This window comes from Artemia franciscana, chromosome 12 (assembly GCF_032884065.1).
Source record: "Artemia franciscana chromosome 12, ASM3288406v1, whole genome shotgun sequence".
Classification (NCBI taxonomy): Eukaryota; Metazoa; Arthropoda; class Branchiopoda; order Anostraca; family Artemiidae; genus Artemia; species Artemia franciscana.
In genome coordinates this window covers 21,466,717-21,494,145 of record NC_088874.1, presented here as the reverse complement: position 1 = coordinate 21,494,145, position 27,429 = coordinate 21,466,717, and the positions used below count along the sequence as shown (strand labels likewise).

The 27,429-nt window shown below is 34.1% G+C and overlaps 1 protein-coding gene and 1 long non-coding RNA gene across 5 annotated transcripts in view; one reads left to right on the top strand and one right to left on the bottom strand.

The window, feature by feature from the left end:
- LOC136033843 (uncharacterized) overlaps nt 1-11,871 on the bottom strand; it is a 32,632-nt gene extending 20,761 nt beyond the window's left edge. Inside the window, exon 1 of the long non-coding RNA XR_010619035.1 lies at nt 11,785-11,871. This is a non-coding gene — a long non-coding RNA (uncharacterized LOC136033843). The remainder of the gene's footprint in view (nt 1-11,784) is intronic.
- Nucleotides 1-27,429, top strand: part of LOC136033839 (myosin light chain kinase, smooth muscle-like) — a 116,027-nt gene that overhangs the window by 21,306 nt on the left and 67,292 nt on the right. For all 4 annotated transcript variants that reach the window (XM_065714787.1, XM_065714784.1, XM_065714786.1 and 1 more), the window contains exon 3: nt 10,397-10,597. In XM_065714787.1, the coding sequence (XP_065570859.1) occupies nt 10,397-10,597 (201 nt within the window). The remainder of the gene's footprint in view (nt 1-10,396; nt 10,598-27,429) is intronic.

The following is a 27,429-nucleotide window of genomic DNA, read 5'->3' as shown; positions in this document are numbered from 1 at the left end:
ACCAATCCTTACTTTATCCAGAAGACCTTGAGCTATAGAAGTGGCAGATGGTAGGACAACTGCAGCAATGAACAGAGGCTTTAACCAAAGAACTATCCTCAGTAGACATTGCTTCATTCACAACTTCTGCCACTGCAGGTTTAAGGGTTTAATTATTAAGTGACTCTGCAATTAGCTTCTGCTTGATCTTTAGGGTGTTCATATGCAAAGTCAGCAAAGCAATCTGTTCATTAAGATTCAGCTCCACTGAATAGGATGGAACATTCTGATCTCATCTCTTTGGTACTAGGAAGTCTATAGCTCTTTTCTAAGGTATCACTCATGATATAGGCTAAAGTGAACTCCAATTAAACTAGGCTGAAGGGTCTTATTACATTAAGGAGAGATGTAGGCATAAAGCAGAAAAATAAAAAGACTCTACCTAGGGGTCCCCGATTGCAACTCTGGGGTTAGGGCTGCTAGGCTTGTCTGCCTTTTCCACTGGACTAGTAGACAGGCTAAACCAGTTCTTCAGACAAAGTCAATTTAATGAGTAGGTTAATGATGCCAGATATTACACTTAAATAAACGATATAAATTCAAGTATGCTTCTTAAGTTTTGAATTTTCCAGTTTTGAGTTTTGAACCTCATTTAAAGATTTGAAAAAAAAAGTTGAAACTAACTTTGGAAAAAAAACCTAAAAATTCCAATTGTCATGTCTGACTTTGAAAAAAATCAAATGGTTCGGTTCTGGTTTTGATAAAAAAAAAAAACTGTTTACCTATATCAGACTCAAGTATATACCCCTATGAGGCCAGTAGTAGTGTCTATAATTGCAGATATTTCTTATCATTTTCTTACAAACTAGTAATGAATTCGGTTTGATAAAAATAAGCTTGTTGTGTATGGATAAAAATATTGAAACAGAAATGTTTTTTTACGATGATTGTAGCATCTGCAAAGGTCTTTTTTATAATGTCACCGATTCTGAAGAGGTTAGCTCAGTAGATTTTGGAGGTATGAACACTATAGAAGATACAGATAATCTCAAAAAGATTAGGGAGGAAATGCTAGGTGAAAGATAGGATATGAAGTGCCGTGGACCAGGAAATGGCAAGGACCGCAGAATGCCACTGGCTACGAACTGACATAGGGACATAGAAGTAGAGAGAAAAAAACTATATGTGAATATCGATAACGAAGAAAAAATCGTTCGGCTGTCATGAAAAAAGCTCTAAGAATAAAAGAATCCTAACATCATAATGCATTGACACATTTTTAAGGTAACAGTGTTACATACACGAAAAAATTGATAGAATGTTTTGCTTATCTTAATTGCAAAAAATAACTAATATCCAATCCATCGACTAGGATCCCAACTAATATTGTTGTTTCTGGACTTTCGAATCGGTACCTTTCTATCGATTTCTATTTTGTTGCTCATCATCCATTCCGACAAATATCTGATTTCATTCACTGCATTACGTGTTTTATGAGGATACTTAGTGCATTCGAAGTCTTCCAAATTTAAAGGATGAATATCCTCTTTACACTTCTTCAACAGTTACTTATCCGCGGTGACATCCCTTTTCACAAATACAACTTAATATCGATAATATCGATTATATTTATATTACACACTGCAGCAATTTCACTGTGGACAAAGTTGAGATTAATTCCAGCGTCATAATATGACATAATTGGTCATTCATACCAACCCTGTTTGTTAATTAATTTCACTGTTTCATACCATCGGTTGGTTGAGTACTTATGTAAATAATAGTTTACCTTACAATTGTGAATATCTACTTCTTTATTTTTTTTTTTATTTATCACTAAGGAAACACATTCAAACATTAATCCATAATCAACTTTAGCTATACACAAACTCACTATCAATAATTCCGAACATTATCCACTGATTTTTTTTGCAAACTAAAAAAAATCTATCCCAATATTCTTTTCACTCCAAGTACCCACTTAAGATATAGGCTTCATAATTGATATATATATATATATATATATATATATATATATATATATATATATATATATATATATATATATATATATATATATATATGTTCAGTGTGCATTCAGTCTATGCCTTTATTATTGGTGCTGAGGCGGGGGGGGGGGAAAGTAGTGAACAAATAGTGACCAAGTTGATTCAGGTTATGTTTGGTGATTAAAATAAACGCCAGAAACAATTTTTAGCAATGTTTTAGTAATGAGGTGGCACAGGAATGTGCCACCTCGCAGTATCTTTGTGGACATTAACGACATTTTCCCATGGAAAAATCTTACCGGAAAATATTATCCCCGTTGAAAATTTTCCCTGCACAATTCCACCGTAAAATTCTCTTCGTATGTAAAATTGTGCATCAAAAGAGGGAGAAAGACAAATAAAAAGGTTTTTGTTGAAAAATTTAGGGTAATTCTTCCCAAAAAATTTCTTCCCTCTGAAAATCTCCCCCTCCAACAGAAAATTCCCTAGCGAACAATGTCCGTATGTTTCCAATGACAGGTACTATGTGTAAGCAATGGACGAATTATTAATTTTAAAAAGACGCTTAAACTTCTGCAATGGGGTTCTCTGAATTTGTTGTAGTTAGGGAGGGTGGGAGAAACTCAAAGATTTCGCTTAAATGCCAAAAAATCCCAGCTCTCATTGTGTCTTCAGATAAATACAGAATTAGTTCTAAGGGTGGAAGTAGAAATTGATGTATAGTCCCCAGGGCTGTAGCCAGGATTTCAGTCTGGGGGGGGGGCAAAAAACTTTAAAAAATGCATCAGAAATGTCCCTTTTTAATCCTTACTTATTTATGAGAATATTTCTGGTCTGCGCTGTTATTATAAAAGTAAGAATAATAAACCCCAGAATGGGCAGAATTTATTCTGTATCGGAGGGGACTGTCCCTTTGTCATTCTAACTTCCCCATAATGGTCGCAGAAATTTTGGAGCATGCTCATTACAACAGAAATTGAGAGTTCTAGTCTTTTTTTTTTTTTGTAAGTCGAAAGGGATTGAAGACCATTTACCCACGATTGATAATTTTTTTTTTTTTGGGGGGGGGGGGCTCTCCAATGTTAGGGGGGACCCAAAGAAATACCTGGGACTATGATGTAGGCTAAGAAAGAGCAAGAATAAATTACCCAATTCTTCTTATCGGATGAATACTCCTTGGTAATCAGAAATGCAATATAAGATTTAAATAACGACTATACCAAAACCCACAATCTTATTAAAAATATAATTATAATCGTGACATAGATGATATGTCTGAAACAACCGTGACTTGGTTAAATAAAGTAATTACATATGTAAGAAGACAATTTAAGTTCCAAAAATTAATAGCTGAGACAATTTAAATCCAATATATCTATTTCAGATAATTTAAAAGACTATGAAAGAAAAAATAAAGAAAAAAGACTATTTGAGAGAATTTGTAAGTTATTGTTCCTATTTAATTCTAATTGTTCTCGTTGGACATCATTTTACAAGCTGAATTTAGAAGAAATTTTCCAAGCAATTCTTCGTAACGAACTGTAAGTAAAGAGTGAATCGGCCCAATTGTAACTGAATCTCTAATAACAGTGAGATAACAATAGATACATAAAAAGAATTGACTTTTTAAGCTGATTCCAAATATATAGAATTCATTAAGTTTAATGTTACCCATCAAAAGCTACGAGTCTGAGAAAATTTGCTTGATTTTTGAAAAAGGAGGAAAAAGCAGTTGCCCACCGCCCCTATAGCAAATTACGCCCCTGGGAAAAACACCTCCGAAAAGTCAAGTGATCTTAATGAATATCGGATGATCAGGACTAGGGATAACAGAGAACCCTGCAATAGATGTTTTTCAAGCCCCTATAAACAAAAGTGCAAAATTTGAATTTTTTGCCAAAAGAAAGATTACGGATGCGTTGTTATTCTTTTTTTCCCAGGGTTGATAGTATTGAACCAATGATCCTAGAAGATCAGAAGAAAACTCATTCAAATGGAAATACATAGTTCTAGTGCGCTTTTTAAGTGATTAAAAAAATTGGAGGGCAGCTAGTCCACCTCCTACGCCCCGTTTTCCCCAATGACATCAGATCAAAATTTTGACATAAGTTATTTGGTTCAGCATAGTTGAAGTTTCTGCGGACAGGATTTTCCTCGGGGGCTAGGGGGAAAAATTCGCGGGATAAGAGTTTCCAGGGGAAATTTTACAAGAGAAATTTTCGAAGGGGAGGCAGAGGGGTGATTCTCTGATATAATTTCATAATTTGTGGTATAATATATATTTATTTTTTCTGTCATCAAAATTGCAGCCCCCCCCCCCCCCGCGAACAAGGAATAACGCTTTTACGCACGGGAAACAGTGAAACACTGATGCTTAATATATAATTTTAAAAAAGTAAACTACAAACAAATATAATGCACATAAACCCCACATTTTTCGCGTGTTTTCTCACTATCCCCACAATTTTCTTTTTTCCCTTCTTTCCCTCCCCAGGAATGACCTTATCGAACCTGTGTTCTTAGGCTTTGAGAAAAGGCTCATTTGAAAAAAAAAATACCATATCTAGTGCCTTTTTTTGCAGCAAAAGAAATTTTGCAACAGCAAAAAGTGTTTTTCACCATTTTGTGCAGCCAAACTTTATTTTTACCTGAAGAGGGTCAAACGCCAGAAAATGGTAATTCTAAGATATCCGACTGACGTTTTATGGTCTAATTTCCTAAGATAAGGTTATGAGTCCCTTCCCTATCTTGAAAAACCCACAGCAAAGGGGTATTTTGTGCCACAAAAGTTGTTTCCTGCTCAAAGAGGGTATATGTACGAGATGATATAAATTCTAATAGATACAATCAATTCCTAGCGGTCTGAAACCTAAAACAAAGCTTTTCATCCCCCATCATGAAAAACGGCTCTAAAGTATTGCACGAATGCCACAGTGAGTTTCGTTTTTTGAATTCATAAATTGTTAGCTTATAATAACATGAACGCTGCAGTAATTGCCAAGCTTTTTGATAAATAGTCTGAGGAAAGTAAAGAGCCAAGTTGAAATTTAAAACGAAAAAAAATTATTACTTCACAGCCTATCTAACATGTATCGATAAAACTAGAGCAAATAAACCAACTGATGCAATTTCCCTATGTTTGTATGATTATAGAAAACTAGCGCTTTACTGAAAACACAAAACAATATAGGAGTTTTGGCAAACCGATTAAGAACACTTTTTGCAGTATAAACATATAGCATTTTAGGATTGTTGTTCTATTTATTTTTATTTTTTGGTTTAATTTGGTATCACTTCTGCAAAACGAGTTCAATCCAATGATTGGCTCTCCTTTTGGTTCTGAAAAGAATATTTCATGATTATTTGTAGTCAAGTCCGAAATGAAGCCATCTTGTTAGTATTAGAACTGTAAACTAGCTTTAGAATTTGTATCACAACTTAAAGTTATCTGTTGTATAGAGAGTTTTAGAGGAGTTTCTGGAGTTCATATTATTGTTTATTTGTTCTTCGTTTCGAGTAATACTAAAGCGTTTTTTTTGTATTTTTTTTTTTACATTTTGAAATTGTAAATTACTCACTATTGATATTATAGCTAGTGAGACCAAGATGTCACCTAATAAATCAATCCATTATTTTTGTATTCAGTTCAATGGATTTGCCGTTACTAAAATTATATTTATCTTTATACTCAAGTTTTCAAGATAATTTTAATTTTACAGGCCTAGTGAAAATTACTGATATCACAGCTGGTGTTAGACCATGAAAGGAATTATAATATAGCTTTTATAAAATAATAAACCAATAAATTTTAATTGAGCCATTAAATCTATACGATAGTATGGTAGCCTGCTAGCCCAGGTAAGGTTGCAGCAGTCTGCTATTGAGCAGAAGCTATATGAAACTTAATAAGGAGGCTGGGAGGTGGAGTATACGGGAGGCGTGATTTTAAGCCTTCAGTGAAAGGCTTTAGACCATAAACATTTCAACGGTACCCCTTTTATGCTTCCAAGCTTTTCCGCTTGAGAAATGGCACCAAAAGCGCCACTTTTAGTGCCATATGTCACTTACAGATCGAAGAATTAATATAAAAAAAAAACACGTACATATGAGCAATAGCTTTTAGATGAACCATTAAACCTCTCTCTACGATGTTCTGGTAGCCCACTAACCCCGGATTTTTGAGGGATGACACCAAAAGTGCCGTTTTTAGGGTCATATGGAACTTGCAGATGGTGGTATTACAGAAAGCACGTTGATATAAGCAATAGCTTTCTTATGAGCTATTCAACATCTCTGTAAGATCATCTGGTAACCTACTAGCCCCACTATTTGAGAAATGGCATCAAAGGGCCGTTTTTTGTGCTTTTAGAGATGGTAGAATTGACAAAAATCCCGTATATATAAGCAATAACCTTAAAATGAGACATTAAATATCTTTTTACGATGTTCTGGTAGCCCACTAGCAATAGCTTCTCCATTTGAGACACGGCACCAAAAGTGTCATTTTAGGGCCTTGTGGCACTTCAAGACGGTGAAACTTATTAAAAACACGTATATATGAGCTAAAGCTTTATGAGCCATTAAACATCTCTCTATAATGTTCTGGTAACCTGCTAGCCGAGGTAGAAAAAAAAGAAGGAAGAAAAGGCGACACATCAGCGCTATCAACGCAAAGAAGTGACTTTCTTTGTTATTCAAGGTTGAGAACTGTAATTCTCCATGCAAAGGTTTATAAACATGCTGAGGTCAATGGTCCACTTTTCATTCCGATCTGACGGCAATTTTTATGGTTTTCGGGCTTTTTTCGAAATCACCATAAATTTGTATTCGCAATTAAACTTTTACTTTTAAGACTAATCAAAATAATATTTACCGTTCCTGAATCTTGTCAAATTGTAATTTTTATTATTAGGCAGTTTTTCAAAACGTGTTTTCAATTTTCGGTTACTATGGTTCGGTCCTTACTAAGTTGCAACTGCTGCTGCAACCATAATAAAAGAGATTGTGCCACAGCAAACTACGTTTTATGCCAATTTGGGCCACAAAAACAAATTATTGCCCAAACATAGTCGAAGTGCTTAAAAATACAAATTATACCATATGAAACCAAGTTGCCCCCTTAGTCCACCCAAAATTCTGTACTAAAAACACTATTAAGAACTAATCCAACAAAGGTAATATTCATCGATGATCCTGACTAAATATTAAAATTTTGTCCTAAATAAGAACGACTGCTGAAACAAGGGCCGTTGAACTCAAATAACAAGCTTGTTGAAAGCACTAAAAAGCTTCAGCATTAGAACCGAGGTTTTGAGGAGGGGGTGCCATCCCTCATATAGGGAATAACTTTATCGATTTCAAGTTTTATTGCCGCTCCTTTAATTCAGTTGAAAAACTTGTTTGTATTTTAATTTATCTTATAGGACTTATTTTTGTATTTTATTTCTTTTAATTCTTTTTTATCGTGCTCTTGGGAGCTGGAGGTTGGGTGATTATTACAGGGTAGGACACAGCTTAAAGAAATTAATTTGCTTGCTCGTTTGAAATAAGGAATTCTGTCCATCTTACATTTTCTTGATTTCAACTTGGAGTTCGGCTCCGTGGTATTGATATTGAATTTAGAACAAAAAAAAAAAAAAAAACTTAGGCCATATTTAGATTAAGGGTTTCGCTCAATTTTAACTTGCTTGCTTCTGAAATAGAGTTTAAAATTAAAATTTGAAAATTAAAATTCGGAATAAGGAGTTCTTTCAGCCTTAAATTTGCTTGGTTTTGATCTAGAGTTCGACCCTATGTTAATTAAATGAAATTAAAATATAATATATTCACAAGGATACCCAGATTTGCGAATAATAGGTATTCCGCCCTTCTTACTTTGATGACCGGATACATATTGAGCCTTTCGGTTTAATTCAGCTCCCTACCTTAATACTGAATTTAAGTCCAATTGATATCCCACACCTCTTGGAAGTTTCAACTCATTCTCCCAAGTAGTTCATGGGAAATGGTGGAAATACATAGCGTCTTTGGTTTACTCAGCTACGCGTGACGTTTCCAGAGAATACCCTTAGCAAAGTTATGATATCTTGTGCCTAGAGCACGATCCCTAGAAGCTCTTAGCTTATAAGACGATCGAAACCAAATTTGTCCGCCTTTTCTGCTATTAAACAAACAGTAACAAGTATTATTACATGGAAAAAAAGGAGTAATATTGAACGCTCACACATGGAGAGTTTCTTCCATATAGGAGAGGGTCTGCACCCTCCTCAACCTCTCCCCTCTTTGTGGTCATAAAAAATTTGGAGAATGCTCATTCGATCAGAAATTGAGAGGTCTAGTAACTTTTTTAAAAGTTAAAGTCATTGGAGAGCAACCAACACTCGTCAACCTTTTTGATATCCAGTCTTTCTGTAACCCTTAGGACATCTGATTAAAATTTCGTGGAAACCATTTTGTTGAGAATAGTTGAAATATCTATAAATAAGCATCCGAGGACGATATAACCCCTAGAGTCCCTGGGAGACTCGCCCCTTAGTATAAGTGGCGTAAATATGCGAACTGTCAATTATTTACAGAGACACTTTATACTGGGAAAAGGGACGTGGTGATGTTTGACCTTGAAAGTCCAGCGGCATGAAACTTTCAGGGAATATTCCATTGATCTAAAAGATCCTGAATATCTTGCTGCTGGAAGGGAGAGGGTTGGGGGCCCTGATATGAGCCACAGTTTTTTCCATGATCAGTTTGAAACTTGTAGCCATAAGTCCTTCAGCCAAGGGGACTAATATATAAAATTATTCAAAGGAGTAGTCCCTTTGAAATTGGTCCCTCCTCTAACAGTGGGGGCATAAACAAGGGCTAAATTTTATCGATTGGCCTGAAACCTATATTAAATCTTGGACTAAAGGGACCCAAATGCAGAAGGAATATAGAACAAAATATTGCTTTCCCTCAAAATGCAGCCCAAAAAGGGACAAAAAAGTGGCAAAAAACTTAGTTCACACCGACTTCAAAAGGAGAAGGCTATTTGGAGAATGCTCATTCGATCAGAAATTGAGAGGTCTTTCGATTGAAAATTTGAACTTCTAGTGTCCTTTAGAGGTCAAAACTACATAAGTGGAATTAGTCTTCCTCTCGCTTCCTTTACTGCTATCCAGTACTCCTCTGCCCCTATAATATCGAATCAAAATTTTGAGATATCTGTTTTGGTCAAAATTTTCGAAATGTTGAATAGGTTTGCCTTCGGGGTTGATATCGCCCCCGTAAAACCAGTGTTAACCTTTGTCTTACCCCGTCATAACAATTCAAGCCAAAGAAACATAAAAAATTAAAACAAAATAAAAAGTAAATAATTTAGAATGCCCTGTACCACATATTTTGCCTATATTTCTGAGTAAAAGTTAAAAATGTATTTTGTTTTCATTAAAGCACAAGTGACGTTCTAGTTTTTATTGGCGAATGACGTTCAAGTTAGTCTTACTCCTACCTGTGGTAATTTCTGGTATTTTTATTGATTAATAAAAGGGTATTTTCAAATCTTTTATCAATATCTCTTATTCAAGATCATGATTTTAACTTCTTTTGGAATAAATTTGGGAATAAATCTTAATAATTGCTTTGCAATAGTAATTTGGATGGATGGGTACGGGATGTATTATTCAAATAAATGGGATAAAAATCTGCGTTAATTTTGGGACGCTATAGGGCTCAAGAATTTTCTGAGCATTATCATGTTGTAATCTTGAGTATACGCAAAACATTAATCAGCCCCCCCAACACATCCTGAAATTTTCAACTATAATGCCTTCGACGATCCAGGAATATTTCAGATTCTTCCTTTGACAACCTTGGATCCACATAGTGTTTTATGTTTTTATTTCAACACCCCCAAAACCATTTTTTCAAAGTTCCAACGTAATGCCCCTAGCTCTTTCTGGTATATTGGACTGACGTCTTTTTTTTTTGGTAAAAAAAGTTGATTAGAACGAACGTGGAAAACAATAAATCCGTCCAAATAATTTTTTTGTGAAAATCCTCAAAATATGTAAATTTCATTAACTTTAAAATTGCCCATCAAAAGCTATAAAATTTTTTCTTGAGAAGGATAGTAACAGAATCATGTTTATTTGTTTTTGTTTTTTTTCTTGTTAATAAAAAAAAAATCCACATCGTTGATCCCTAGTTCATTCAGGTATACATACGGAATTTTCGATTAACAATAGAGGATAGGTCTTGATTTTTTTTTTCTTTTTAACTTACGCTAAGAAAAGAAAAATATGTTTGTTGCTACTTTGAAAAATAGCATGTCTTCTCAATCCTCGTATTTTCAATTCTTTTTCGATCATTTACGCTTCATGTACATGTAGTTTTATTTTTTACTCAAGTGCATTGTAAGTAATTATTTCTAGGTTCAGAACCTCTTCGATGTCTGTGGATAAAAGAAGAAGTCGAAATTTCCAGTGATACTTCGGGATTTCAGGTCGTTTGTCCAGAAAAAGGGAGGTACATACTGCGTATATTAAGCATTGAAGACACTGCTGTTTATATATGCGAAGCGTACAATCATGCTGGGGATACAGATTGCTGGTGTCAAGTTATAGTCACTGATGGTATGTTTTCTCTTATTGTTGGATTTTACTCATATCCACAGGAGAGAAATTTTTTACTTAGCGTTTTGTGTCGGTTCTCTTACGCCTTTTAAAACTCTTTCCAAGTGACTGACGGTATGATATAAAATTACAAAAAAAAACATTTTGTGTTTTATAACTTTTAAGTTATAAACCTTCTAAAAATGTTGAACTATCTGTTGCATATTTATATTCTGTTTACATCAGAGGCAACGCTATAGCGTTATTTATAGTGAAGACCATAATGTTTCAATGTTTTATTATGATTTATTTCCCCGGGGCACTTCATATGAGAGCGATGGTCGTATAAACTTCGGAAGGGGCTCTTTCGATTGGAAATCGGAAGTTCTAGTGCTTTTCTAAAGAGTCAAAAGTGATCGAAGGGATATCACCCCCTCTCCTGACACCCTTGTCCCCTAATACATCCGATCAAAATTTTGAGACAGCTGTTTGGTTAAAAAATAGTTCAAAGGTCGAATAACTATAACTCATGGGTTGACAAATCCAACACAGACCCCGGGAAAAGGGCTGTAACTTATGTAAGTTACCCATTGTTAACATATAAGGTTAAAATAGCGACGAAGACCACACTGCCTTTCCATAACAAAAAATACAAAGTAGAGACAATAGGGAAAATCTTTTCAAGACAGTGGAAATTATTTCTGTAGATATTTCGGCCCTATGTCCAAGGGCCGTCTTCAGCACAATACAAGAATAAGAGAGAAACTATATATATATATATATATATATATATATATATATATATATATATATATATATATATATATATATATATAAATATATATATATATATATAATATATATATATATATATATATATATATATATATATATATATATATATATATATATATATATATATATATATATATATATATATATATATATATATATATATATATATATATATATATATATATATATATATATATATATACATATATATATATATATATATATATATATATATATATATATATATATATATATATATATATATATATATATATATATATATATATATATATATATATATATATACATATATATATACATATATATATATATATATATATATATATATATATATATATATATATATATATATATATATATATATATATGTATGTATATATAAATGAACTTACATCAAATTGTGAGGATTAAAACTGAATAATTAAAAACACTTTTTAAAACTTTTTTTTAAAAATAGCCCTAGCATCCTTACTTCAACGAAGTTCAACCAGGACTGGCGAAAAAGAATGAAATGAGAATATAAGCTCATTCAAACTACAGAGAATAAAATGATTAGATGCAATTTCTTAAAGCTAATCTTGCTTGTTTAGCAGCCTGTCTCAAAGGCCTTTTCGTAGTTGGTTCAGTACTATTATAAATCGGTTTAGTAAAATATTTTGTTAGATCATTTATAATTAAATTTGAGTATAAAGAATTTAGTGAGTATTCCCCTAAGTCCCTGTTCAAAGAAATATTATTATTTATTTTGAGATTAATTTCGATTGATTCTCGAACCACCTGTTTTATTCCCAAATCATTACTGATGAGTGAAGAGTTCTCAAAAAGTATCATGTGGGACGGATTATTAAATATATGCCAACCTAAAGCCGAATCAAAGGAGTTGTTGGAACTTTTTGAAATTAAGGCCTTGTCTATGTCATTTTTATGCTGTTGTAACCGTTTGTCTAGATTCTGATGGGTCCTGCCGACATAGTATTTTCCGCAATCACAAGGTATTTGATAGACCCCTCTTTGGCGAGTAACTGGGGTCTTATCTTTACCCGAATTTAAGAAATTGATGATTTTAAAATTATTAGTAAAAACTACGTACAGATTATTTTTTGTGCAAATATTGTTTAATTTTGTTGTGATCTTTGGGATATACGGAAGATAGACAGTATTTGAGGGCTTATCAGTAGCCTCACATTGTGAAGTATCTTCTTCGATTTTACAAGAATGTCTTTTTATTCTACGGTTAATTATTTTATTGACAAAAGGAATGGGGTATCCATTACCAAACAGAATATCTCTGATAAAGTTTATTTCTGCATTTATATATGAATTGGAGCAAATATTCAGGGCACGATCAATGAGGTAGGTAGGTAGGTAATTTTATTCAAAAAACAATACAATAAACTTTCATTCATCAGCTAAAAAAAAATAGGCCGCAATGGCCTGTAAGCATAGCTGACATCAAATACGATCCATTTCTTTAAAATATTTCACTTACATCAAAAAGAAAAATAAATAAGATAAATAAACTACAAAAAAAAACAAAAAAACACGAAAAAAAGAAAACAAAACAAAAACTAATGGTCAATTTAACAAAATGGGGGGAGATACCCTTCTCTCAATCTAAAATACTCAACATTACTAATTGTTCAGAAGATGGGCCTTGAGGCGTCGTTTCAGCTGAGGCAGACTTTCTGATTCCTTAACTTGCTGTGGGAATGGATTCCAGACGGACGGTCCCATGTATCTGATGACATGAGCCGACCGGGAAGTATTCCGAAACTCATGAACAAGATTATTTGAATTTCGCATGTCATAATGATGATAGGAAGAACCCAAGCTAAAAAAATCATTAAAAATATCAGGCCCTAAATTATGTAGACACTGATATACTAAAATACCAATCTGCATGTCTCTGATTTTTCCAACATCCAAAATATCAAACCTCTTATATATAGAGACAGTGCTAGCGCTTCCACGATCATAATTTCCTAGAATTCTAATTGCTTTATTCTGTTGCACTTGAACTCTCCTGTAATTAGACTGAAAGTTACTAGCCCAGATTAAACAACCATAATTTATATACGACGCTATTAAAGTATGGTACAGTGACATTAAAACTTTCAAAGGAAGCACACTTTTTAGATGCCTCAGCATTCCAACTCGTCTCGACACTTTGCAGGAAACTAGGTCACTGTACGCCTTCCAACTCAGTTTGAAGTCAAGAAGAAACCCGAGGTAACGCGTTTCTCGGACTTGTTTCAAAGAAACACCATTGTACTTAATATCTGAAGGTAAATCTTGGGGCTCACCAGTCCTTCTAAAAACCATGTAACTTGTTTTTGAAGCAAACAAGTCTTTTGTTTTGAGGGAAGTTACAACTGCTCTTTTAGCTTGTGGGGGGTGATTTGAATTAAAGTGAAGATATCGATTGTTTTGTGTTGGCTTTTGATATATAGTAAAAGCCAGTTTATCAGCATTACGAATAATTAATACATCTAAAAACGGTAGTTCATTATCAATTTCAACTTCTATGGTGAACTACATATTTCGGTCATAAGTGTTAAGATGATCTAAGAAGCCCCGAAGCTCAGCTTCTCCATAATTCCAAAGTGAAATTACGTCATCCATATAACGACCCCAATAGACGTGTTTTAAAAAATAAGAGTTCAATGCCCAATTCTCAAGATTCTCGACGTAAATATTTGCTAGTAGCCCGGATAAAGGTGCCCCCATGGGTAACCCATTTTTTTGTTGATAAAAGGAATCGCGAAATTGAAAATACATAGAAAACTTATTACAAATTTTAACAGGAGTCATTAAAACTTCAACTTCACAATCAATTCCTGTCGCTGAAGTCTCGATCAAGTGGTAATTTTCTTCTATTTTATTTTTTAATAATTCCTCTGAAATAGTTACATCTATATTTGTATACATGGAAACAATGTCAAAACTACTAACTATTGTGTTTTCTGAAATACTTGTGTTACTAAGTTTTTTAACCAAATCTGCCGAGTTACGAATATAAGAATTTTGAGAATACAATAAAGGTTTGAAAGCTGTGCAAAGCCATTTTCCAATATTGGCAGCGGGGGCTTTAGTACAAGCTACGATAGGTCTTAAGGGAATACCCTGTTTATGTATTTTTGGTAAACCGTAGAGTTTAGGACAGAAACTACCACGGGGAAAAAATTTATTGTATAGTTGTGGGGTGATTTTACCATTTTGTTTTAGCTGCTTTATTCATTTATAATATTATTAGTGTACTGATTAGTAGGATCATGAGTTATTGTTTTATATGTAATTGTGTCATTTAAATGCGAAAGAATTTTGTTGTCATAGTCTGTCGTATTCATGACAACAAGTGAATTGCTTTTGTCTGCTTTAGTTATTATAATAGAAGGTTACAACGGTTACAACAGCATAAAAATGACATAGACAAGGCCTTAATTTCAAATAGTTCCAACAACTCCTTTGATTCGGGTTTAGGTTGGCATATATTTAATAATCCGTCCCACATGATACTTTTTGAAAACTCTTCACTCATCAGTAATGATTTGGGAATAAAACAGGTGGTTCGAGAATCAATCGAAATTAATCTCAAAATAAATAATAATATTTCTTGGAACAGGGACTTAGGGGAATACTCACTAAATTCTTTATACTCAAATTTAATTAAAAATGATCTAACAAAATATTTTACTAAACCGATTTATAATAGTACTGAACCAACTACGAAAAGGCCTTTGAGACAGTCTGCTAAACAAGCAAGATTAGCTTTAAGAAAATGCATCTAATCATTTTATTCTCTGTAGTTTGAATGAGCTTATACTCTCATTTCATTCTTTTTCCCCAGTCCTGGTTGAACTTCGTTGAAGTAATGATGCTAGGGCTATTTTAAAAAAAAGTTTTAAAAAGTGTTTTTAATTATCCAGTTTTAATCCTCACAATTTGATGTAAGTTCATTTATATATATATATATATATATATATATATATATATATATATATATATATATATATATATATATATTATATATATATATATATATATATATATATATATATATATATATATATATATATATATAAATATCTACAGAAATAATTTCCACTGTCTTGAAAAGATTTTCCTTATTGTCTCTACTTTGTATTTTTTTTTTACATATAAGGTTTTTCGGAAGGATTGGTTGTATTAACTTTGAAGGGAGCTTATTCAATTGGAAATTGAAAGTTCTTGTTCCCCCTTTAAGAGTTAAAAGGAGCAGGGCAATGAGTCCCTCCCCCACAGCCTCTTTCCTCCAAAGGCATCCGATGAAAATCTTGAGATGTCAAATACCATATTTTGATCGTGTCATTTTCCTCCTGGTTGAATTTGGAGCTGCGACAAAAGGGGAGGACCCACAGTTGTGCAGACCCCAAAGGTGATTACTGAATGGGGAGCAATACAGTTGGTAAAGACCATGTCAGCAAAAAGAGGGGAAAATACCACAATGCTATGCTTTGTACCTGTAACTGGCCAGACAATTCCACCAGTGTTTGTTTTTCCAAGAGTCAAAGCTCTAGAGAAGATGTATCGAGATGGACCACCGGCATGCATTGGCTTGGCCCGTCGCACTGGAGGGATGGCCTCAGACAATTTCCTTTGTTCCATGGAACACTTTCTAAAAGAGGACCAATTCTAGTAAAAAAGACCCTGTTTTACTCTTGTTTGATAATCATGAAAGCCATATTCCAGTAGAAGTAGTTTCCTTGTAAAGCTAACGGCATTCACCTCCCAATGTTTTCTCCCCATTGCTCCCATCGTGGCCAACCCTTGATGTTTCAGTGTATGCACCACTAAAGCATCCCGTCAGGGAGTAGTTTGACAATTGGATACAGTTAAACCATGATAAGAGAATTTCAATACATGAAATAGCGAAGTTTTGTAAGTATTCCTTTCTGGAAAATCTGAAATCTCAAAGCATCACAGCTGGTTTTGAGGAGGCAGGAATCTGGCCTTTAAATCTGAATGTATTCACAGAAGTTGATTTTCTGCCAGCTGAGGCGACAAACCGCCCATATCGAGCTGAATAGAATGCTCCAGAACCTTCCAATACAGATAATCCTTACCGTGGTTTATTTCGTGAATCATATTCTTTCTTGATGGATCAACAGCAGCCAACATCAAGCTTGTCCATGGCCCTAACTCCTGAAAGCATCAGACCATATCCAAAGGCAAAATACAAGCGGGTCCGCATAAAACACTGTAAGAACGGCAAAAGTAGAATTCTGACAGAAACGCTAGAAAAAAGAAAGAAAAAGAGCGCTAGAAGCTGGGACTGAGCTAAGTCAACAAATTTCATTCATTGCTGATGAAACTGGACACAGCTTTTCAGACATAGATGTACAGCTCAACCACAAGTCGATTGACGAGTCTTTACATTGTGCAAGTATCAGTGAGTTTGAAACTGATGAAGAGTTTTTTGTGGAAATATTGTGCTTATAAGGCTCACGGTGGGAAAGAAGCAAAACTCTGCTGTTTATTATGTTGGGGAAGTGGTAGAGTAGAAAAAATAAACTACATGCACAAGTCTGGTGGGAAGTTTATCTTCTCTGAATGCCGAGATTGTGCTGAAACTGACTTCCAAGAGATTACCATGAAGCTTCCTGCACCGGTTTCAGTAGGAAGAACTGACCAAACAGCCAAAGTCGTTGTATTTGACTGTGATTTGGCCCAATTTCCCAAAAAATAAATTAAGTGTTACATTTAACTTGTATATTATCTGAATTAAATGTTAATATTATCTGAAAACGTTATTCCAATAATTAATTAATGAATGTCTGGCAATGCCCCATGTTTCTCCGAAGTCACCCCCTTGTTTGGGCGACTTTAGGCTTTTGAAAGGTTACATTATTTTGAGTTTATTTTGAGAGGTTACATTAATTCGTGGCCATTTATTGTCAAACAAACTTCGAAAACAGCTCATCGATTAAAAATTGAAAGAGCAAGTGCCCTTTTTAACATTCGAAAGTGATTGGAGGCTAACTAATCCCCCTCCTATGCCTAACATTTCCCCACACATATCCAATCAAAATTTTAAGATAGCCATTTTGTTCAACGTAATTGAAAGGTCTGGAAATTATGTCTTTGAGGATGACAACCCCCCAAAGCCGTCGGAGTTTAATTAAATCATTGCATGATTTAAATCATACAATGAATACCACTACTACTACTACTAATAATAACTCACTGCAGCACCAAGCCGCCTGAGGCCAACACAGCTACGCATGCTCCTCTTCTAGCCTAATCTATTCAAGGCATCCCTCTTTATACCCTCCCGGGAAGTTCCCATTTCCTTTAAATCTTTATTTATGACATCCTCCCAACTCAGACAAGGACGACCTCCTTTTCGTTGTAGCCCCAAACGGTTGGCCAAAAAGGACAATCTTTGGCAATCTGTCATCCTTCATCCGCAGAACATGGCCTAACCATCTCAACCTTTCTTTCATTATAGCCCTAGAAAGCGGGATTGAACCACATTTTTCGTACAGCCTACTGTTTGAAATACGGTCAGTCAGCCGGGTACCCAGAACAATCCGTAGGCAATTTCTCTGGAAAACATCTAGTAAATCTTCATCCGCTTTTCAGAGCGCCTATGCTTCAGAGTCACATTTGACCACTGTCATCACTGTAGATTCCAAAATTCTAATCTTGGTTTGCAGACTTATCTTCCTATTCTTCCAAACTTTTTTAACTGTGAAAAAACACCCTGAGCCTTAGCTATTCTTCTTTTAACATCTTCACTGCTCCCACCGTCTTTACTAATAACCGTGTCAAACTCAAAACGAGTAAAAATTAACATGAGTAGGGCTGACAACCTCCATGACTTCTCAAGACCAAAATTTGCACTTTACAGAAAACAATATAAATTAAAAGTTTTCATTTTGTTTTTACTTGTTTAAATGTTTTTACTAGATACGTGAAGGGGAACTCCTCTCCCTTGTACTCCAGTTACAGCGCGAGGATCTGGTGCTCTTTTTAAGAATAACAAGAGATAGGAGGTCAAGCAGCCCTTCTCTCTATCCTATTCATTTTTCCAAGCGCATCCAGTCAAAATTTTGAGACAGCCATTTGGTTCAGCATAGTAGAACGGTCCACTATGTTTTTAACTAGCAACTATGTCTTTAGGGATATTAGGCATGTCAACCCCCCCCGCCTCCACAATTACACAATTGTCTCATTATGCTTGAAAACTAAATGTCACTTTAAAATAAATCCAAAGGAATTGTGTTAAATGGTTGCCAATAAGACACCTTAGCACTATCAAAAACGACTGGGGTATTAGGTTGAAACTTTTGGGGATACTACTATTACTACTTCTGCTCGTACAATTCAAATAAATAAAAAGAGTTTAAGTATATCCAGGTTGTCAAGGAGCAGAGATAGAATCTTTCGGGAATGATATTAAGTTTCATTATTCTGGTCAACTTCAAAAGCTTTAAATTAAATTAAAAATTTGTTGAAAAAGTTTCTCCAACATACAAATAGCAATCCATGCTATGGTTTCTTATAGAAGAAAACTGAAAAGATTTACAAATGAAAAATTCCATGAAAAAGACTATGTCAATTAAAACAAAACGAACTAAAACAAAACGAACGAAAATTAATTTTAAAAATCTTTCCTCGAGACAAGTTTTCCAAAGAAAAGTAAAGAGCTCCATTAAGCTTAGAATGAGCAAAAATAAAGTCAAATAATCTTCCAAGCGTAAAACTACCACAAATCACTATCAATAAATAAATGAAACTCAGAACGAACAGAAATTACAATAAATAGCTAAGTCAAACTCAAAAAGAGCAAAAATTAAAATGAGCAGGCCAGATAACGCCTATGCCTTCTCAAGACCAGAACACAATTTGCGCTTTACCGAAAACAAAATACATTTGAGATGTTTTCACCTTTCATACTTTCATAAATGAAAAATGATCAAAACCTTAACAAAGAAATGTCAGTATATGACAATTTAACTGACAATCCACGGTCATTTGTTTATGTTTATTTTTTGTTGTTTTTATTTTTCAGTAAAGCGCAAATAGTGTTCTGGTCTTGAGGTTATCATAGGGGTTATCAGTCCTATTCATTTTATTTCTTGCTGGACTCGGCTTTTTATTGTAATTTCTGTTCGTTTTGAGTTTCATTTGTTTATTATTAGTGATTTGTGGTAGTTTTACGCTTGAAAGATTATTTGACTTTATTTTTGCTCTTTCTTGGGTTAATGGAGCTCTGTACTTATGTATTTTTTTTTAAATTAATCATTGGAAAAAGGGGGAAAAATATTTGATTCCGGGTCTACCCGAAAAGGCTAAGGGCATTAAAGTAAAACGTTAGAGATTCTTGAGGGGTATATTATACTAAATCAAAAGGCACTTTGTTCATCTAGTTCAAAAAGGAGGATCTCTAATATTTTAAGAAGGGTGCAGGGCATTGAGTTAAAACTCTCAGGACACATTGGGAGGGATATTGGAAAGTGGTTGGAAGGCTGTCAACCTCCTCCTATGTTTTTTGTTGTTGTAATCCCTCTGAAAATATTTGATAAAAATTTTAAAATAGACATCTGGTTCAAAATAGTCAAAAACTCAAATAACTGTACCTATTGGGATCACATAGCCCCCCAAAGCTTTGGAGGGGGAGGCTGAACCCAATGAAACGCACTGTGTGCGTGCTGGTTGTCAGAAGGACATATAAGGGTATTACAGTGAAACTTCGGTGAATGTTCAGGGGCATGTTAAACTAAACCTAAGATCCATGTGCATCATTTTTATCAAAAAAGAGTATCTGCATTATTGCAAGAACAGCTGAGGGCATTAGGTTTAAACTGTCAGAGCGAGTTGAAGAAGATTTTGAAAAGTGGTCGAAGGGCAACAAGTCCCCTTCCCACTAGTCATATCTGGTCAAAATTTTGGAATAGCCATCTTGTTCAAAATAGCTGATAAAGTCAAATAGCCATATGTCTTGGGATGGCCTAACCCACACAGCCCCTAGGGCAACTGTTGTAAGTTGTATAAATTGCCTGTTGTTTATATACTTTGCTGTTTTTTGGGGGAAAGGTTGCATGTTTTATCCTGAGTCTCCAAAAAGGCTAAGAATATTAAGGTAAAACTTTAATAAAATGTCAAGGGGGAGGCATGTTGAAAAAGGAAAGAAGAACAGCCAGAAGAACAGCCATACCCCCCCCCTTTTTCTCTTTTAGATTTTCACCTTATAACTGATAGAGATCTTAAAAAGTTATTTTTTTCGAAATAGTTGTAACGTCTAATAGCTAAGCCTCTGTGGATGCCTTGCCCCCGAAGCCCCGGGGCAAGAATTGTATATTATGCAATTTGTCCATTTTTTAAATGCAGGATTTACCATTAGGAAAAGGAGAATGTTTGATCCTGGATATGTCTGAAAAGGCTAAAGGGTATTATGGAGGCAAACTTTTCTCACATGATGAAGTGTATGTTGTGCTAAATCAAAAGAAACTATATGTATCCAAGTTATCAAAAATGCATATCCGCAATCCGCAATATCTTAGGAATAAATCAGGGCATTAAATTGAAACGTTCAGGGCCACTATTGCTACTGCTACTATTGCAGTTTCGAGTGAGACTGGTTGTTTTTGAAACTGTGACTACTTCCAACTGTGACAACTTTCAACTGTGACTGCGACTGCTTGCAACTGTTACTATATCTACTTGTGACTACTCTCGGAGAATGCTGAGGGGGATGTTGAACTCTGAGACTTTAATTTTGGAAAAAAGATCACATTGATGTTTCGACACTTTGATGAAACTTTAATGTTGAAAAAAACTTTATGTTGAAATGGGGAATGTTGAAAAACTTTAATCCTTGGCAAATAAAAATGAAAAGAAATTAATTAAAAAACTTTCCCAAGTATAAGTTTTTCAATGAATAGTAAAGAGTCATATTAGACTTAAGACCGCCAGAAATAAATTCCTACATTAATTCAAGCTGAAAGCCACTAGAAACTACTATTAAAGAATAATTGAAACACAAAGCGAACAGAAATAACAGTCATAGCAAACAAACATACAATAGGTACTAAATATAAATGAATAAATAAATCTTAAAATGAATAAAACTTAAATTGAATTTTCAAACCAATCTTAAAACGAACACAATAACTACAACCAAGAGTTTGGCTATTGCGTCATTCCCTAACTGCAGAAGTATAAAGCCTACTGCATCATTTGCGTTTTACTGAAAACAAATCATAATACAAATATTTTCTTTTGTACTTACAACATGGAAAACAAAAATAGAAACTAAAGTAACATAAAATCTTGTACTGCTGAAATTTCATTAACTATGATAGTTCATTTTAATTTCTGCTCGTTTTGAGCTTCATTTATTCTTTAATAGTAATTTTTGGTCGTTTTGAGCTTGAATTATTCTAGGAATTTATTCCTGAAGGCCTTAAGTTTAATATGGCTCTTTACTTTTATTTGAAAAAAATGTTTTGTAAGTATTTTTAAGTTATTTCTTAAAATATATCGGTTAAGATAGGCAGGAACGGTGAAGCTTTATGGCTGAATTTCCCCCCTTTCATCCTAACATAATTCTAGTTCGTATCGCACAAACTTTCTTTTTTGACTCAACATAGTAGGTCAACTGAAGAATCAGGTTGGATGCAGAGGAAGCTTTTTTTTCTATAACGAACTTTTATAGGATTCTCTAGAACTCAAAATCGCAAAGTAGCTGGAATTAATTCAACCTGGAATTAATTAATGTTTTAGTTAATCTTTAAATAATTTAAATAATTTAATTAATTAATGCTAAATTCATGGAATGAATTTAACTGGAATTAATTAATAATTAGTTTTAAAAATGGAAAAAACATACAACAAGTGCTGTAGAATCATTATAAACCAACTGTTAGCAGGAAACCATGAAATTTATTTCTTCGGAGCGTTAAACGAAGCTTATTTTGGCCGAGGAAATTATATAGGAAAACAAACACAGAGATTATTTGTTTAAAGTAACAACGTTGCACTGTTTTTATTTAATAATTTGGGGCACGCTAGTTCACATAAGGGCAAGGTATATTCTTCACCATTATTGCTCCATTTCTCAGGGGGGGGGGAGAGTGTTTGCAGATTTGCAAATGCGGGAATGCATACGAAGAAGAAGTTTGGGTATGTTCATAATAGCACTTGCCCTTTCACAGTTCCAAGAGTAAATCTATATTCTTTTTTCCTTAGACTAAAATACTTTTTGAATAATAGCTTTTGTTTGATACAACAGATATATGATAAGAACAGTTATCTTTTCTGTTCTTACTGTAGCTCTTTTCTTGGTTTTTAGTATTTTTCCCAGTTTTGTTTTATTTTTTATTGTTTTTTTTTGCTTGACAAAGCTTGGCGACCATCTGCTGGCTCTTTTTTTTATTGTATTTAATACTAAATGTCATATAAAAACCGCAAAGACTTCTGAATCAAGTGACAAAAGAATCTAGAACATAAGCCAAACAGATAAGGGTCAAATAAAATGCTGTCAAAGATACTATTACAAAAGACAAAAATTTGAATGTTGTTAACATCAATTACTGTGCAAATTTCAAGATATTCTTCTGTTTATTCATGTCTTCCTTAATGGTTCCATGCCGCTAAAAATGCAGGACCTACTATTCACTCTTTTTTTTTATTTAGGATTCATTTCGTCGAATATTTATTTGAAAAACAATCAGTAAACATATTTTCAAGGACGGACACTTACTTTGAAAGTGTTCAGTGCAGGGTCTCTCCTCTTTTTGGTCCTCCAAGCGTGCTGCATTCTTGTCTATTTCTCTTGTTACCTTGAAAAAACGACAGTACTAATTCACCTTTTGACCTTCTGGAAAGGAAATGTCTAAATGAAGAAAAGTCAAAGAACCGAGTTTTGCATTGGTTGATTTTTGTTTTGGGTTTATTTTTCGTGGTTTGAGTTTTGCACTGGTTGATTTTTGTTTTGGGTTTATTTTTCGTGGTTTGAGTTTTGCATTGGTTGATTTTTGTTTTGGGTTTATTTTTCGTGGTTTGAGTTTTGCATTGGTTGATTTTTGTTTTGGGTTTATTTTTCGTGGTTTGAGTTTTGCACTGGTTGATTTTTGTTTTGGGTTTATTTTTCGTGGTTTGAGTTTGGCATTGGTTGATTTTTCCTGGGATTAACTTGTGTAAACTTTACGTTTAAGTTTGACGATAGTTTTGTTGGCACTTCTTAGCATTTTATTAGCTATATTACGTACATTTCAAGAAACTATTTTTTTTTGCAAAACCAAAATAACTTGGACTAAAAAATGACCGTTTCCCCCTCCTTTTACTTTTTCTAATGTACTCTTTAAGTTTTGGCTTTTGATAAAGACGGAAATCATTAATGATCTGTGACTTGCCAAGCGTAAAATTTATTAACTATGCGCAAATTAAAATCCAAATTCCATAGTTCACTAAGGCATTGATGGATTATAGAATTGTGCATACGTTACTGAAAAATTAAGGAGAGTTGGAATATCATTTAAGGTTGACCACACTCGATTTTAAACAATCAAAATTCGATCTTGAAAAACAACATATGAAAGTATACATTCATTACCTTAAATGTGAAAAACGTTTATTTTTGTAACAATCACATTGGATGATTCGTTATGAAAATCTTCAAGTGATTGCCAATAAATCAACTGACAAATATATGCTAAAATACAGATTAGCAACATGGACCCAATCGTGTTTATTTTTCTTGCCATCTATGGGAAAAGATCTTTAAATAGCCATTGCACAACCCGAAAAGTGACCAAAATTGTAGAAAGACTAATTACCGTCACTTCGAGATGATTTAAATGCGTGTAAGTTGGGTACTGCTACTATTATTATAAACTTGTCCCAGAGTTAAGCATTTCGAGTGACATTGTCGAATATAATGAAAGTAGATAATTTAAAATTTGCCTGTAAACAAATTGTAACATAAATTTGAATATAAATTCATAGAAAACGAAAAGAAAATCAGATGATATACGAAAAGTCAAAAATTTGAATGTTTACTGTCGTCATAATGTTTAAAGGGAAAACAAGTTCTTTAAGTACGGCCCATGATTCGATACCTTCATTAAAAAATTCGTAGTTTCTGCGATATTTGCCTCGGTAATACTTGCCCGTCTTTGAGCTTTCCTGCCTTTTCTTAATTCTCCCATATTCTGTCACGGTCAAACCAACAGCACTGACATAGTAAAGAGTAATATTTCTCTCTTGTATTATCTTCGCATGCTTAATTTATTTAACGGATGTTGGCTGATATCAAAGCTTATATATGCAATACAGTTATGAAAACTCGATTTATTTTTGGGACACAGTGCGCGGTAGCGATGCTAGCGGGTGGAGACAGGAAACTGGCAGTCTGAATCTAAAAGATCGGAGCAATTGGATAAACAAAACAAAATCGCGTTCCTGCCTATGGTGTTGTAGTACGATCTAGGAGGCGCCAAGTTCAGAGCTCTGTACCAAAAGCTTCTCAGGGGCAAGATAGGAGTTTTCATAACTGTATTGTATATCTACCCTATGGCTGATACGAGAGTTGATGAAGAACTCATTTTAATTAAAAATCTGATTTGTATTGCCCTTTTCTGTGGTCAAAACTGATCGGATACAGCCCCTTGAAAACCATCAAGTTTCCCGATGGTTAGTGCCATATAGCGTTGGATAAGAATATTAAGATAGACCTTTCTGACAAAATGGCTTAAAGGTAAATAAAAGGTCCAGTGGTATCGGTTTTCACAAAAATTTAGAGAGGAATGTATTTTCCAAAGTCTGGGGGGGAATACTTTACTTTTCAATTTTATCACTAAAATTACGAAACAATTTTTATAGGGTATTTTTCAAAATTAAGGGAAGAGGGACGCCTCTGAAAATGCACCTTCGTCAGAACAATAGGACAGTCGCATGGAAGTGGACCCAAATTATTGAAATATAATATTTATCACAGATGCATTGTAAGATGCATCTGTGTAGGTCCATCTATAATCCAATGTAATAATGAACAATTTCTCTTATGCATTATGGCGATATTGGCGATATAAAAGTAACAATTCATGTCTATCAGTTTTGTAGCCGCTGGTAGGCTAGGCATAAGAGTCACAAATTTGTAATTAGCAGGAACATTATTAGTACGGAACGGTTTCTCTTCTGATTAAATAAAAAAAAAACTAGTTTTTTTAACTGAAAGTAAGGAGCGACATTAAAACTTAAAATGAACAGAAATTACTCCGTATATGAAATGGGTTGTCCCCTCCGCAATCCCTCGCTCTTTACGCTAAAGCTTCTAATTGTTTTAAGAAGCAGAATTGTGGCAAAGAGTCAAACTTTAGCGTAAAGAGCGAGGGATTGCGGAGGGGACAACCCATTTCATATACGGAGTAATTTCTGTTCGTTTTAAGTTTTAATGTCGCTCCTTACTTTCAGTTAAAAAACTATTTTTTTTTATTTAATTTCTGAACGTTTTTGAATTAATGCATGTTTGATTTTGGCTCTCCGCACATAAATTATTAAAATGAAATTTGTATATTAATTCTTTTTTGGCTAAATGGCTTTCTCTTAGTTTTGATCAGACGATTTTGAGAAATAAGGGGTGGGGAAGGAGGCCTAGTTGCCCTCCAATTATTCGGTTACTTAAAAAGGCAACTAGAACTTTTAATTTTTTACGAACGTTTTTATTAGTAAAAAATATACGTAACTTAAGAATTAACTTACGTAACAAACTTTTATATTCTTATATTTTTATTACGTATAGGAGGGGGTTTGTACCTTCGTTAATACCTTGCTCTTTAAACTAAATCGTAAGTTTTGTCCCAATTCTTTAAGAATGACCCCTGAATCAGAAAGGCCGTAGAATAAATGGTTGAAATTAGTAAAAATACTTAAGCATAAAGAGCGAGGTATTTATCTCCTCCTAAATACCTCGCTCTTTATGCTAAAGTATTTTTAGAACCCCTCATATGCGTAATAATCTCTGTTCGTTTTAATTTTCAATGCTACTCCTTACTTTCAATTGAAGAAACTTTTCATGTTTATTTTTTCATTGTTTTTTTTTATAGTAATGCTAGAAAATCCTGCGCCCTTTTCATTGAATTTTTCTTCCCCCATGACATATTCCTCCAAGGAAAGATCCTGCCACATAGCCCTCTCCCCTCAGCCCCACTCCCAAACCAAAAAAATCCCCCTGAAACGTCTGTACACTCCCCAATAACCATTACTATATGTAAACACTGGTCAAAGTTTGTAACTTGCAGCCCCTCTCCCAGGGATTGTGGGGGAGCAAGTCATTCCCAAAGACATAGTTATTATGGTTTTCGACTACGCGGAACAAAATGGCTATCTCAAAATTTTGATCCGTTGACTTTGGGAAGGAGCAAGTCATTCCCAAAGACATAGTTATTATGGTTTTCGACTACGCGGAACAAAATGGCTATCTCAAAATTTTGATCCGTTGACTTTGGGAAAAAAATGAGCGTGGGAGGGGGCCTAAGTGCCCTCCAATTTTTTGGTCACTTAAAAAGAGCACTAGAACTTTTTATTTCCGTTAAAATGAGCCCTCTTGCAACATTCTAGGACCACTTGGTCGATACGATGACCCCTGGAAAAAAAATAAACACGCACCCGTGATTTGTTAGGGGGTGTTTCCCCCTATTTTCCAAAATAAGGCAAATTTTCTCAGGCTCGTAACTTTTGCTGACAAAGACTAAATTTGATGAGATTCCATCAAAATTTCGTTTTTTAGAGTTTCGTTTACTATTGAGCCGGGTCGCTCCTTACTACAGTTCGTTACCACGAACTGTTTGATTTATAATTTTTTCTAAATTGTCTCACTTTCTCCAATGAAATCACAGTGAAATTATTGAATAAAAGAGGAATTGCGGTCAGCCACAAGATTTATTATGTTTCTCTAGAATACAAAGAAACCTGAATAGTAATCGTTAGGAAAAAAAACTAATATAACCTTAGAACAACTGAAGAGCCATTTCCTGGAAAAAAATAACTGTTTA